This window comes from Salmo salar, chromosome 02 (assembly GCF_965601325.2).
Source record: "Salmo salar chromosome 02, fSalSal1, whole genome shotgun sequence".
In the NCBI taxonomy this organism is placed as follows: Eukaryota; Metazoa; Chordata; class Actinopteri; order Salmoniformes; family Salmonidae; genus Salmo; species Salmo salar.
Genome location: NC_138292.1, coordinates 95526788 through 95543353, shown reverse-complemented (window position 1 = coordinate 95543353; position 16566 = coordinate 95526788). Strand labels below are relative to the sequence as shown.

At 39.7% G+C, this 16566-nt stretch overlaps 1 protein-coding gene across 1 annotated transcript; it reads right to left on the bottom strand.

Moving 5' to 3' along the window:
- Window positions 1-2358: 2358 nt before the first annotated feature.
- On the bottom strand, window positions 2359-5822 carry LOC123732868 (uncharacterized; the record flags this gene model as incomplete). The annotated part of the gene is made up of 1 exon (XM_045712189.2): window positions 2359-5822. A coding segment is annotated over one exon (1662 nt), but the record flags the coding sequence as incomplete, so codon positions are not given.
- Between the last annotated feature and the right edge of the window lie 10744 nt (window positions 5823-16566).

Sequence of the window (16566 nt, the reverse complement as noted above, 5' to 3'; positions counted from 1 at the left end):
TGGATGGAGCCAAATACAGGACCATTCTGGAAGAAAACCTGATGGAGTCTGCAAAAGACCTGAGACTGGGACGGAGATTTGTCTTCCAACAAGACAATGATCCAAAACATAAAGCAAAATCTACAATGGAATGGTTCACAAATAAACATATCCAGGTGTTAGAATAGCCAAGTCAAAGTCCAGACCTGAATCCAATCGAGAATCTGTGGAAAGAACTGAAAACTGCTGTTCAAACGCTCTCCATCCAACCTCACTGAGCTCGAGCTGTTTTGCAAGGAGGAATGGGCAAAAATGTCAGTCTCTCGATGTGCAAAACTGATAGAGACATACCCCAAGCGACTTACAGCTGTAATCGCAGCAAAAGGTGGCGCTACAAAGTATTAACTTAAGGGGGCTGAATAATTTTGCACGCCCAATTGTTCAGTTTTTTTTGTTGTTAAAAAAGTTTGAAATATCCAATAAATTTCGTTCCACTTCATGATTGTGTCCCACTTGTTGTTGATTCTTCACAAAAAATTACAGTTTTATATCTTTATGTTTGAAGCCTGAAATGTGGCAAAAGGTCAAAAAGTTCAAGGGGGCCGAATACTTTCGCAAGGCACTGTAAAGGGTATTTACCAACGTTTCGGCATCACTGTGCCTTCCTCAGGGTGATGTCATGAATACTTGAACCAGGTTATGTAGACAAACAGTGCAATTAGTGTAACCAATGACAATAGTGAGGGGTGTGTCAAAATGATTAAGTTAATTAAAATGAATTAGTGAAACTGTAGTTTATGGCATATTAAATATATTACTCTATTGTTATCATATAGAAACATCATGGAATATTGTACATCATATTAAATATATTACTGTATTGTTATCATATAGAAACATCATGGAATATTGTACATCATATTAAATATATTACTGTATTGTTATCATATAGAAACATCATGGAATATTGTACATCATATTAAATATATTACTCTATTGTTATCATATAGAAACATCATGGAATATTGTACATCATATTAAATATATTACTGTATTGTTATCATATAGAAACATCATGGAATATTGTACATCATATTAGCATCAACATACATTATTGTTTCATTCAATTTCACATAATGAGGATATTTCATATTTTTAAGCTCAGAAGTCAGAACCCATCACCTGCTATGTAAAAGAGACGAAGAATGCACAATGGTCAATGCTATCTGGGATCCTTGGGACATCCCTACCCTAAACCCTAACCTTAACCCCTACCTTAACCATTTTAAATGTCAACTTCAACGGGCTAGGGACGTCCCAAGGATGTATCTCTACCTGAAAATACATGATCTAAGTGATTGATAGTTGGTATTCAGCAGTCATAAAGCCTAATTTACTTTAATAAACTACTAAAATAGTGATTTTGTCAGACAGCATAGACAGCAGCTCTACACTTTATTGACTGACTGATCCATTCATCCTTCCATCCCTCCTCAGCCTTCCTCTCCTCTGAAGACCCAGTGAGGGTGGAGCTCAGTCAGAGAGCTGTTGAGGGACTGGTTAGGAAGAACACTTCTACAGCCAGAGAGGTGAGAGGTCACACATGGTTTAGATGGTAAATATTTATGTCCCCTTAGCGGTTCATCACGTCAGCAAAAGGGAATATGTTCCATCTATGTTCATTTACATTAGTGCAAATTGTCCACTGATATTGGTGTAATTTCTCACCCCTTTTGGCTGTATGAAAGTTAATTTCCCCTCAGACACACACATTTGTTCTTTGATATTATGAAGGTCATTTGTGTCAAATGTACCTTTCCCCACTCATTCACCCCATCTCTTTACATTGCTGATGCATATTCAGTGGCCTGGCTGCATCCAGACTTTGTCAAAGGCCCATCCTGGTAGATCTGAACCTAATGCAGCTTGGAGTGATCAGATGACAGAAGTCACATTTAGGTGCCAGGTGTAACTGAGGCCATAGATGCTCCATATCCATTACTTTGAGTGTAATATATAATATGACTAAATGTGTTTCTGTGTTGCAGGGACAGTCAAGAAATGGAACAGCAAGGCCACAGAACATGACATAATCAGAGCTGTGGGAGACCACCTCAAGCCCCTGGTAGAGCCGGGGGTGGTGTTTACCACTCCACCACGCCTTCAGCAGGCTGGAAAAGTGGGATTGATCTGGTTGATCCATTTGTTTGTTTCGGTTTGCAGTAGTTGAATCCTTTGACGTATTGTTGAATTAAACATTTATCTTCAACAAATGCACTGGGTTGCTTGAAAAGTGATACTAAACGTACATACCAGCACTATTTTGACTTTTTTCATAATAAGATGGACCAAGATACGTATTGGTTTTGCAAGAGTCTGTTGATTGTCAGTCATTGGGTTCATTTATTTTGCAATATGTTCAAATCAAGCTTTATTTATACAGCACATTTCAGACATGGATGCTTCACAGGAAAAAAATAAAACAATGAAAATAAACAGAAATATTTACCACAACAAACATAAGATTAACAACTGAAAGACGAATTAGCATTCTAAGGAAAATCCATTGATTAAAATATTAATTGGATGCAACATCCAACCCCAAATATAAGCATGTTTTTAGGAGGGGCTCTGAAAGACACTATGGGGGTGTCCACTGAAAGTTGACTAGTAACAACAACTGGGACCTAAAAGACACCCACCATGAGACCCACTAAATCTGCCCAAGAAGAGGAAAACAAAAGACATATCCACATCGAACTTAAAGACAGGAAGTAAACCAAAAAGGTGGAGCAACTAAAGGTGTTGACTCTCCACATGTATCAAGACAACTGGAACACTGGGCCAGACACTCTTAAATAGAACCTGGACCAGCTCAGGTGAAACACCTTCCCACTAACGAGATGGACAAGCCAGCACAGGTGTAACACATACTGACTAACGAAGTGACACCAATCAGTGCGTCCTACGTGCTAACGAGCTATACGTGCTAACGAGCTATACGTGCTAACGAGCTATACGTGCTAACGAGCTATACGTGCTAACGAGCTATACGTGCTAACGAGCTATACGTGCTAACGAGCTATACGTGCTAAAGTCCAACCTCAAAACATAAATGGAAAAACCAAAGCCTGTAACACCTTAAGACAACAAATATATCCTATATTTTTGTTGGAAAAGTTTGCTCACCACCAACAGAAAACAACTTCCATTTCACATTATAATCAACTACAATGCTTCACCTTCACCAATATAAACATGGTGTCTACTGGCTGTCAACAATTAAAAACAAGAAAAAAACACGTATTTCTAAATAATAATATACAATAGTATTATTTGTTTCTCCTTTTTCTTTCTATAGAATCCTAAATCCCACTAGCTTCTAGAACACTCGTCTTCCTAAAACTCACTAGATTCTAGAACTCTCCTCTTTCTAAATCCCACTAGCTTCTAGAACTCTCGTCTCCTTGGAAGGAGGCCAAACAAAACTCATCTCCAATACGGAAAAACGTGCAGTCAAAATAAATAAAGATCCATAGCAACGCACTAGCTAAACGCAAAACACAAATCTTATATCCATTTGGGGGGAAATCAGGTTGAACCTGCTCTTGAAACTAACACAACAAAACAAAAAACACATGGAAATGGAGATAATATTTTACCTCACTGGTTAGAGGACAACCTGCAGAAGACAACTACATTTTGGAGTGATGCATTTAAATTTAGGGGTCCCTAAACAAAGGAACACAACACTTATTTGTCATAACTCATCGATATCATGTTGAAATCAATTGTGCCGAGAGGAGGGAGATGAGGTTGCACGTCCTGTTAAAACTAACAGCTCAAAAACCACACGGAATCTGGGAATAATGTGTACATCACTGGTTAGAGGACAATTTGTAGAAAACAGCCAGATACATTTTGATTCAAGTGCGTAACCAACATGGTAAGTGTAACACAACTCTTTTTTTGTTAGTCACTTTTTATTAAATCTCATAAATAGTACTCTTCCATTTCAGAGCCTGGATTTTCCCCCTGAGGCTAATATCCATATCATGTTGAAATCAATAGAACAGGGGCAAACGTTTAGGGTTCTACATTGTGACACTATTAAAATACTCCTAGTACAATGTTAAAACATTCTACATTGTGACATTATATCATTGATATCATGAAACAACTCATTCATGTATTTTCTGATGTTTGATCAGATGTCTTTTACCGGAGAATCTCTTGTCACACTGATCACAGCTATAAGGTTTCTCTCCTGTGTGTGTTCTCTGGTGTCGAGTCAGAGAGCCAGATGCAGCAAAACTCTTCCCACATTGATCACAGCTACAAGGTTTCTCTCCTGTGTGTATTCTCTGGTGTAGAGTCAGAGAGAAAGATTTAGCAAAACTCCTCCCACATTGATCACAGCTATAAGGTTTCTCTCCTGTGTGTATTCTCTTGTGTAGAGTCAGAGAGCCATATGCAGCAAAACTCTTCCCACATTGATCACAGCTATAAAGTTTCTCTCCTGTGTGTGTTCTTTGGTGTAGAGTAAGATGGCTAGACGAAGTAAAACTCTTCCCACATTGAGTACAGCTAAAATGTTTCTCTCCTGTGTGGATTCTCTGGTGTGATATGAGGCTGGTTGACCTAGTAAAACTCTTCCCACATTGACCACAGCTAAAAGATTTCTCTCCTGTGTGGATTCTCTGATTAATTTTATTGCCTGATGAAGATGTTAATGTCTTCCCACAGTCAGAGGAGCAGTGAGTTCTCTTCCCTGTGGATCTCTGCAGGTCTTTCTTGAGGTGTTTTGATCTGGAGAGACAGCCAGATGTAGTAAAACTCTTCCCACATTGACCACAGCTAGAAGGTTTCTCTCCTGTGTGTCTTCTCTGGTGTCGAGTCAGAGAGCCAGATGTAGTAAAACTCTTCCCACATTGACCACAACTATAAGATTTCTCTCCTGTGTGTGTTTTCTGGTGTAGAGTCAGAGAGCCAGATGCAGCAAAACTCTTCCCACATTGATCACAGCTATAAGATTTCTCCCCTGTGTGTGTTTTCTGATGTGATACTAGGCTGGTTAGCCAAGCAAATCTTGTCCCACATTGACTACAGCTATATTGTTTCTCTCCTGTGTGTGTTCTCTGGTGTGATATCAGGCTGTCTGGCCGAGTAAAACTCTTCCCACATTGATTACAGCTATAAGGTTTCTCTCCTGTGTGTACTCGCTGGTGTCTAGTCAGATGGCAAGATGAAATATAAGTCTTCCCACATTGATCACAGCTATAAGGTTTCTCTCCTGTGTGTGTTCTCTGGTGTACAGTCAGGTAACTAGATGAAATAAAACTTTTCACACATTGATTACAACTAAAAGATTTCTCTCCTGTGTGTATCCTCTGGTGTGACAACAGGTTGCTTGACTGAGTAAAACTCTTTCCACATTGAGTACAGCTGTAGGGTTTCTCTCCTGTGTGTATTCTCTGGTGTAGAGTCAGAGAGAAAAATGTAGTAAAACTCCTCCCACATTGATCACAGCTGTAAGGTTTCTCTCCAGTGTGAATTCTCAGGTGTACTTTTAGTGCTTTTAATCTTAAGTAACTCTTCCCACAATCAAAACAGTGGTGAGATTTCTCTCCTGTGTGTGTTCGCTGGTGTATTTTAAGTTCTGATGAAGATTTGCAATGTTTTCCACAGTCAGAGCAACAGATAGATTTCTTCCCTGTGGGTCTCTGCTGGTGTTTCTTGAGGTGATAGAATCTGGACAGACTCTTCTCTGACTCGTTAGCATCATGATGTTGAGGCTCCCCAGAGGATCCATGATAGTCACATCTCTCTCCTGTGTGAACAAGTCAGACAGATAGTTAAAGGCTCACAACAGCAGAAATCCACTGAAAAGGGTGATGCCAACAGCGTAGCCATGATACTGTACAACAATTGACGTCTGTAATGAATGTTAGTATTACTTGACAATTGTCTTAAGACAGTCAAGTGAGCAACAATAGTCATATTTAGTCTTATTTTCACATTAGTAGTAACTAGAAATAAGTAAAAGGTGTTGAACTCCTAAGCAGTGTGCCAGGCGACTTTTGTTCTCAAATATAGGCACCTTTCTGTGTTTGCTAAAATTGCGACAAGGGCGATGCGCACACAATTTGATTGCAGAAACACCTCCCTGCTAATGCAGAAACCGCTAGTTATGGATGTAGTATATCTGCCTGGAGCAAAAATGGTGAGCAAGTGGCCTAAGCTGTGCCATTAGAGATCTGGGTTCGAGTCCAAGCTCTGTTGCAGCCGGCCGCGACCGGGAGGCCCATGGGGCGACGCACAATTGGCCCACCGTCGTCCGGGTTAGGGGAGGGTTTGGCCGGCAGGGATATCCTTGTCTCATCAAGCACTAGCGACTCCTGTGGCGGGCCGGGCGCAGTGCACACTGACCAGGTCGCCAGGTGTACGGTGTTTCCTCCGACACATTGGTGCTGCTGGCTTCCGGGTTGGATGGGCATTGTGTCAAGAAGCAGCGCGGCTAGGTTGGGTTGTGTTTCAGAGGACGCATGGCTCTCAACCTTCGCCTCTCCAGAGTCCGTATGGGAGTTGCAGCGATGAGACAAGACTGTAAGTACCAATTGGGGAGAAAAAAGGGGTGAAAAAAATATATATATTTAAAAAATGGTGAGCAAAAATTTGTTTTCACAATGTATTCTGAATATTACAGCACTAGATCAGGAGTGCTACTCAAGGAAACTCACATTAAGCTCTGTGTCTATTCACTACTTCACCACCGTGGGGGAAACTCAGGGGAGTTCTCATAGGCTGACAGCAAATATAGCCTCCATTTCCAGGTTGATTATGATTATTATTATCATCATTTGACACTACTTTGGATTATAATTGTAAGGCTCGTTTGAATGTCCTGATTTAATATAATGTTTGTGTTATTGTCGAAAATGTACTACTTTATATTTAAAAACAACTTCAACCAGTAAAATGATCATTGGCTAGTTTTCCATCAGCCTGACATCAGCCTGACAATGAGATTTTGTCCACGCCAAAATGGTCTATAATCTCACCTAACAATAACATAGACCTACTGTAGGACCCATAACTTCACCTAACAACAACATAGACCTAGGACTATAAATCATTTAATATTTCAGGTGAAACAAGGAGACTAAAATGTCTTTGTCATGACATTTCATAACCTGATCACCAGATCATTTTGTGAATAATCCCACTAGGCTACTCTGTAATGTGTTGTCATTCTAAATGTCCTGAATAAAGGAAAATAGCTCTGTGTGTTGTACAATAGCCTATCCACCAAGGAACAGTTCTCTACACATTATGAGCTAAGTATCTCCGTTTCCAAACGGACTAACGAGACCCTACTGTAAATCAAGTAGACAATAACACATTATAAATATCGATTTGTTTGGGATGATGGATCCAACGTGGAGCACGGCATAACTGTCTTTACTGATTTCCTGGATCAGCTGATGATAGTTGAATATGTGACTGTAACTAAACAGCTACAGTATTAAGTATTATGCGTAATTATTTAAGAACCGCATTAATGACAGTATCCATTTGGGAGTTGTCAATAAAGTTAAGGTGACTCTCGGTTAGAACCATTGGATTTAGTAAACTGAAATGATTTAGGATTTCTGTGCCCATGAAAACTGTTTTCCCAGCGTAATATAAGGAGACAATAAATGTTACCTAGTTAGAGAGCATTTCAGAGATCTGAATACAAAAAACTGTCCGACAGCAAGATCCAGTATATAAGTTAAAGTTCATCATATGACAAGCTTAACGTTATGACTATAACTACTGTTCCCTGAAGGAGGGGAACTAGGTACAACATACTATTAAATCCACACGTTATGACTATAACTACTGTTCCCTGAAGGAGGGAAACTAGGTACAACATACTATTAAATCCACACCTCGCTGGAAGCCCCGCATTCCACAGGTGATGAGCGTGAGACTCGGATATATTCCTTAAATGATTTAATCCTTAAATTTAATACCTCACTTCACCGACCCAGGAAGTGGCGGAGCCAAACAGGTGTTGTAACTCGTTCATAACTGGCACGCAGATCGGTAGAAATGGTAAGATAAATTGGCACTTCAAAAGGAAATGGAAAAAGTTTGCCTATTTTACCGGAAACTTCAGGAGCATAACGTCAGAATTAACGAAGGCCAGCTGCAGGTGGGGAATTGGTTATTTTCTTCTGGTTATATTGACCTCTGGCTTCCTCAAGTAATTTGTGTGTGTTAATTATTTAATCAAACGCTTGAAGCATCAGTTCAATTTAAGTTCTGCACATACAGTTGATTTTATTAAACACATGGGGTGTGTCTATATGAACAAATACACGTCATAAAATTTCAACCAATCAATTGGTAGAAAGAATACAGTAGGTTGTATCTCTCTAGGTCATGCCAGTAGGTTACAGCAGGTTGTAACTCTCTAGGACATGCCAGTAGGTTACAGTAGGTTGTAACTCTCTAGGTCATGCCAGTAGGTTACAGTAGGTTGTATCTCTCTAGGTCATGCCAGTAGGTTACAGTTGGTTGTATCCAAGTGGAAACAATTATCAACCCAATGTGGATAGTGTTGAATTTGGTCAACAACAAAATTAATGGCTTATTTCCTACATGAGGTTTACTTGATCTAACAGAAGTTTTGTAATGATTAAGTTGTTATGTGGACACGTGACATACCGACAACTTTGATAAAAACACTATTGGAGTTGTCTCCAGATCGCTATGCATATTCATGCTAGTAGCTTAGCATCTCTCTCCATTGAATACAGGCGGTTGACGACAACAACCCTCATAGAATATAAACAATAGATTACAATATTAAGATGTATCCACCAATCCAAAGACAGGATAGGCGGGAGCGAGACAACCCACAATGCTGCTTTGTGGACAACGACTCCCCTTGTCAGGGCGGAGAGACATCTTGTCAGTATATCCATAATCTTTGGTGTAGCCAACCCAACTCTCACATGGCTCTATTGGGGGGAACGGTGTGTAGTAAAACATCACTACATTAAAATCACTACATGCCGTGGCCCCCAGTCTGCGGTCAGCAGATAGACCCTTCTCAAATATATATGTTAAGTCACTTTTTGGAAAAGGAACGGAGAAAACAAGGGGTAGCTTGTCTCTACGCCGTCTGATTCTAGACATATCAGTCATCATCCCAGGGCCCTCCGTTGAAGAGGTATTGACGAGCCAACTCCGAATATCCAAAGTTAAAAACTAATTGAAGGCGGTTCTTACTGGTGTTACTCAGATCTCCTATCTCCTCCTCTTCATCTTCCAATGTGACAGTAATCTCTCCTTCCTTCTTCACTCCAAAAACAGCATCATCCTCTTCTTCCTCTTGTTTAACTGAAATGTTTTTCTCTTCATCTTTCACTGTAACAGCCTCACCCTCTACTTCTTGTTTTACTGTAACATCCTCCTCTTCCTTTTCCTCCTCTTCTTTTACTGTAACATCCTCCTCCTCTTTCACTCTGAACACATCTTATTCTTTCACTGAAACGTCTTTCTCTTCTTCTTTCACTGTAACAGCCTCACCCTCTACTTCTTGTTTTACTGTAAGATCCTCCTCTTCCTTCTCCTCTTTCACGACAATGTTCAGCCCCAGAGCTTCTTTCTCCGTCCAGCAGACCTCCTCTTCTTTAACAGGAGGGGAGTAGTTTAGGGAGCTCATGTTCGGGGATGTTAGCTAGCTATCTATCATTAGCGACTAGGCTAATGCTAACTTAGTCAGCTATAGTAGCTGGCTGGTTAATAAAAAATAACGTAATATTAAATTAAATAGGTTAACCTGTTATGGCTAGGGGGCAGTATTTTCACGGCCGGATAAAAAACGTACCCGATTTAATCTGATTATTACTCCTGCCCAGAAACTAGAATATGCATATAATTATTAGCTTTGGATAGAAAACACTCCAAAGTTTCTAAAACTGTTTGAATGGTGTCTGAGTATAACAGAACTCATTTGGCAGGCCAAAACCTGAGAAGATTCCATGCAGGAAGTGCCCTGTCTGACAATTTCTTGGCCTTCTTGATTATCTCTATCCATTACAGGGGATCTCTGCTGTTACGTGACACTTCCTACGGCTCCCATGGGCTCTCAGAAGGCGGTAAAAAGCTGAATCGTGGCTTTGCAGGCTCTGGCTGAAAAAAAGTAGCGCGTTTGGATAGTGGCCGGTAACAGTACTGTGAGACTCGGGCGCGTGCACGAGTGGACTCCATGTTTTATCTTTGAACGAAAACCACCGCTCCCGGTCGGAATATTATCGCTTTTTTATGAGAAAAATGGCATAAAAATTGATTTTAAACAGCGGTTGACATGCTTCGAAGTACGGTAATGGAATATTTAGAATTTTTTTGTCACGAAATGCGTCATGCGCGTGACCCTTATTTACACTTCGGATAGTGTCTTGAACGCACGAACAAAACGCCACTATTTGGATATAACTATGGATTATTTGGGACCAAACCAACATTTGTTATTGAAGTAGAAGTCCTGGGAGTGCATTCTGACGAAGAACACCAAAGGTAATAACATTTTTCTTATAGTAAATCTGACTTTGGTGAGTGCTAAACTTGCTGGGTGTCTAAATAGCTAGCCCTGTGATGCCGGGCGATCTACTGAGAATATTGCAAAATGTGCTTTCACCGAAAAGCTATTTTAAAATCGGACATATCGAGTGCATAGAGGAGTTCTGTATCTATAATTCTTAATAATTGTTATGCTTTTTGTGAACGTTTATCGTGAGTAATTTAGTAAATTCACCGGAGGTATGCTAGTTCTGAACGTCACATGCTAATGTAAAAAGCTGGTTTTTGATATAAATATGAACTTGATTGAACAAAACATGCATGTATTGTATAACATAATGTCCTAGGTGTGTCATCTGATGAAGATCATCAAAGGTTAGTGCTGCATTTAGCTGTCTTCTGGGTTTTTGTGACATTATATGCTAGCTTGAAAAATGGGTGTCTGATTATTTCTGGCTGGGTACTCTGCTGACATAATGTGATGTGATAAATGCTGGTTATTGATTCGTGGTATTGATTGTTTAGTAACACCAGTGAATTGAACATTGCAAGGAAATATATCAAGTCATTAAGGTGAATTACAGGTGGAGTTAATTTTATATTAACAGGGACGGTGCACATTTAACACAGTTGTGTATAATGGTAGGGTATTCCTAGCAAACAGAATGGTCCGGTTTGCAGACAAACTGAAAGGGTTTTAAGGTTTTAAGCAATCTTGGGTCAAATTGGTTAAATAGTACGTTAAAATATGGGGTTTCATAGATTGAAGTACAGTATTGTATCCAAGGGTAGCGCATGTTCATTTAAGTTTAAAACTAATGATTGGGGGGAGTACAATGGAAGTACAAGCATTTTTAGGTTTTGTTTGTAGTTAACTTTTGGGTTTCTGAATCGGTGTAGTATGAGGAAATGCTGACCAAGTGGTTATTTTATGGAAAAAGGAACACTTTGGGAAAAGTTCCTAGGGACAGGATATCTTAAAGGGGTAGACACACATGGCATTTTGAAGTTTTGTTTTCAGAGTTTTATTTAAACACGTGAAATTCTTTTAATAGGGAATGTTCTGGGAAATTGAGATACAAAATGTAGATAAAGTTATTAGCTTCATTTGTCTAATATAGTAAGAAATATGGTTCTGAAAGGGTGGTATGATTTTTGACCCCACTGGTGACTTTTCCTTTTGTGGTCTGATCAGCCGCAATGAAAAGCCATTTGGATGGTGAATTTAAGGTCATTTGTGATACTGACTTTAAGGAAATTTGGAGAACTGATAATTATGATGGAGTTAAAGTTCTTGGACACAAGTGATAATTTGAACTAATGAAAAGACAGAATGACAACAAGGGTATAATACATTTTTTAGTGGAGTAGTTCAGATTAATAAGCAAGAGTACTTTTTACATTATCTAGATAAGTTTATTTTCCCTTAGGAAGTCAGCTGTGGTTGTATTTAGTGGAAGAGATTTAACACAACAAGACTGGAATTAATATAATAGTAATATTATATTTTGTTGTTAAATAAGTTTTAAATGGTAGACTTATGTCAAGCATTAGGATATATTCTAAGCCAACAGGACAGGAATATATGACATCTGTAGGTGATCCAGGATCATTGAGGGTATCGAGATAAATTTAAGTAGCTATGGAATAGGACAATGAGACATCTAGTACTCCCCTGCACTGCTGAGACCTTGATGGGTTGGAAGTAACAGGAGGAGAGCATAAGCAAGGAAGAGAAGATAAATGTGAAACAAAAGAATTAGATAACGGTTAGTGAGTGGAGACCAGCATAGTTAAATTATAAACGGGTGAGGACAGAAATAACACTGGGAGAGACAGAAAAGACATAGGAATAAAAGATAGGAAGATAATTTAGTTAGGTTCATTTAGCTTTAGGATATTAGTTCATGAAGAGACTATCGGCTCCATGAGCATGTATTTTAGTTTTGATTTTAAGTTATGTTTGGTAAAATTCGCTAGGAAAAGATATGATAATTTAGTTGAAATCTGTTAAATCTTAAAGAAGATAAGACACTTGATAGAGAAATGCACAGGGTAGCTAAGGAGGAATGCCCCAGGGAGAATTGGACATGTGGAAAGTAAAAGGGGGCAATCCTACAAGAGAAGGGCTGACATAAGGATAATTTACTAACCTTACCAAAGACATTGTTAAGAAATGCAGCAAAATTGATACATGGCTTGAGCCATGTATAAAAAGGGGGAGTATGGTAGAGCAGGTGATAGAACAGGATAGGATGCTACTAGAACAAAAACATTTTTTGTAGAATGTCCATTCCAACATTTGGAAATGGACTTATTGAACTATTCCGAATTGAGGGGAAGAAGGGGTGTTTAAAAATAACAGATAAGCATAGCAAATGGGTAGAAGCGTTCCCAACTTACTTGGTGGACATGATTATGGTAGCTAGAATATTAGGACAAGATATTATCCCTAGTGTTGATACTGGGATCTATCTCTTTAAATGATGGATGACATTTTAGCTAATTAGGTAGAGCCTATAGAATGCCAGAGTTAGAGAGACCAGAACAGGTAGACATAGAAGTTGAAGAAATACTAGCAGAGCACATGAGAAGACTGTTTGTTAACCAAACCCGTATGTCCAAGATTTTGTGTCCAACAGGTGAATTACAGGAGAAGGTGATTCACTCAGTACAACTAGGAGACTGGGTGTGGATCCAGTCCCTGAGGAGAAAAAACTGGAAGCAGCCCCGTGGGGAAGGCCCATACCAGGTGCTGTTAAACCATTGCCTTTGCCATTAGAAAAGCTGAGAGAGTCACTTGGGTCCACGTTACTCACTGCAAGAAGGTATGTACACATATGAGCACTGCTGATCACACACAGAGTTAGGAGAAGAACCGAGAACCAATAAGGTCCGGGGGTTACCTCCTTAACGAAGATTTCCTATCCCGACCGTTCATCACTGTGTGTGCTCCTAGAGGTGTGAGTACGGGGTGGTACCTAGCAGAGAGACTAAGGGCAGGAGAGGGTTGGCGGTTTTTGGGAAGAGTAGAAACTCTGAGCTGCATCATAGTCTAATCTTTCTGATATATTCAGATCCACCACATACGGGTACTAAACATAGGTTACCGTTGTCATTGAGAAGAAGTAAAAGATAAACTATATAATACACTGATGAGTGACTTACAGAATAAGGAATCAAAGAAGATCAAGATGTAGAATTTAAGGTAAACATTAAACAATTTCCTGGGGAAGCAGACAACTGTACAGGAATAGGGGTTGGCCAGATTGAAGTACTCAGCCAACCCACCTCGGTTCACCTAAATTCCTGATGAGCACCAGTGTGATAGATACAAGAATGGCACCGAGAATTAAGATGATTTTAATGGCTGGAAAGGTAATCGTTAATGTGACTGACTTAGGTTTGAAAGCACAGGAGAAAATGTGTAACCTCATAGCACCTATAACTGATGAAGGGTGGGCTAGTACCAGCAAAGGACGCATACGACAGAAAATACCACAAAGGGGGGTTAGGAGTTTGCGCCCTGGGGTTATTGGTCCAACCAGTTTGAATTAGTGATCAGAGACCAGTTATAGGAGGCTAAACTAGGCACAGGAGGAGTTTTGATCAGGATGGGAATGGCTTTGTCTAGATGGATGCCATTGGCATCCTCAGGGAGGTTCCAGATGAATACAAAGTTATGAATCAAATATGTGAAGGCTTTAACACTACATTATTTTGGTAGTTGACAATAAATAATAATGTGGATTGAATTAATGACATCTTTTATAATCAACAGAGATTCATGAATGAAACCGGGGATGCAGTAAAGAGGTTCTCTGACCAATTATCCGCCACCTCCCTCATGACCTGGTAAAATAGACTGACTCTCGATAGGTTACGGGCAAAGAGGGCAGTGTAGGTAGAATGATTAGGTTCAGCTCTACACATACATTTTTGATAACACAGCTAATGTTTGGGAAATGGAAAAGTGTTGTAAGAACTGTATTATGGGCTGCTTTCACCTGTATGAGTGTGTTTGGGTTGTGTGGTTGTTGTTTGGTCCCGTGTGCGAGAGGTTTAATCACCAGAACTCTAGAGAGATGGATAACGGAGCAGATGGTGAGCTACGGACCGAGTCAAAGTTCAGACCAATGAGACGACAAGTACCTACCGCCGAGCAAGGTGGAGGATTCATTCAAATATGAGGAGCACATGTTAGATGAGACCATCTATTGGGATGCATGAATTAGTTTGAATTTGTGGGAAATTATTGAATCCAATAAAAATAGAGGGGTTATAATGTATGTGAAATATCTAGCAAAACGGGTGGATTGTAATGGAAATGATATGATTTTAATCCCTATTGAGACTTGACAAGCTATCTGCTGAGATGAAGGGTGAAGCAGGGGTAGACGAGGGAAATTAGATGAATTTCTTTTTTGGCAAGTACACATCTATGGTGGCTACTGGAATTCTGACCCTAGTACTTGTGTTCCTATTATTGATATGTTGTGCTGCCTGTATAATCCCTTGCATAAGAAAGTCTCTTACAGAAGTTGTCAGAGCAACCGGAATGATGCCTTTGATGGAACTGACCCCGGAGAACACTAAATCCAGCTCTGGGCCAAAGATGGATCTGTCGGAGGACGATCCTTGTTTTACTGTTGAGGAAGTGGTTGAATAAAGCGTATGCACAATAAATTCATATGTATTGAATGTAGTGGCAGGTGGAAGAGAAGGTTTTAAGTTCTGGGACAAAGAGTCTGTCCCACACATGTTAGGTGTAGCCACTGTCGCAAAAAGGTTTTCTTTTTATACGTGTTGAATAATATGTTATGAATTTGTCGTGTATACTATTTGTCTTTCCTGATGTGAGGGTTTGAAGTTCCTGGGTGACTGATAGTCAACCTAGTACAAGTGAGGTGTAGCCGGAAGGATGTGAGGGTTTATAAGGAATTAACTAATCATTAAAATGGAGATATACAAATTGTGTTGAGTGACACCCTAGGGGGTGTCAAAAGGGGGACTCTTATATTACCCTGAAATGTCTTATTGGAGTATGTTCACACCCCAAGGCGTGTGAAAAGGGGGATTGTTAGGGTTGAACTGGCTATTTGTATGCATAACTTATATAATATACTGGGGAAGCTATGCTACAATATTAAGTATATGAACTGCGAGTAAATCAACTGAAGACAAGAAGAACTACAACCGGCAACAGGAAGTGCGTCACGACGCTGGGATCAGCCTACACGCTGACGACAGGAGGAGCAAGTTTAAACCACGCTCCTCCTCCCTCGGACAGGCCAGCATTGAGCGGGAACTATCTCTGTCAGTATAAAAGAGAGAACAATAGGATGTGTCGCTCTCTTCTCTGTTTTGCCCTGCGAGGTAAAACAGCGAGACCGTATATATACGAACCACACATTTACCACGCACGTGTTTGCATTAATTAAAGTACAGCTAAATCAGAAGTTACTATGTGCTGACTATTTTGTTCTGTTACCAGAAACGAACTGTCGCAACATTAACACAATACATCATGCAGATGTATATAATGAACAGACTAGGTCTATACTGCTCCTACATGGTGTAACAATACATCATGTAGATGTATATAATGAACAGACTAGGTCTATACTGCTCCTACATGGTGTAACAATACATCATGTAGATGTATATAATGAACAGACTAGGTTTATACTGCTCCTACATGGTGTAACAATACAGTGCATTCGGAAAGTATTCAGACCCCTTCACCTTTTCCACATTTTGTTACATTACAGCCTTACTCTAAAATGATTAACTCTACCGTTTAAAAGGTTGGAGTCACTTAGAAATGTTCTTGTTTTTGAAAGAAAAACACTTTTTTTGTTAATTAAAATAACATCAAATTGATCTGAAACACAGTGTAGACATTGTTAATGTTGTAAATGACTATTGTAGCTGGAAACAGCTGATTGTTTATGGAATATCTACATAGGCGTACAGAGGCCCATTATCAGCAACCATCACTCCTGTGTTCCA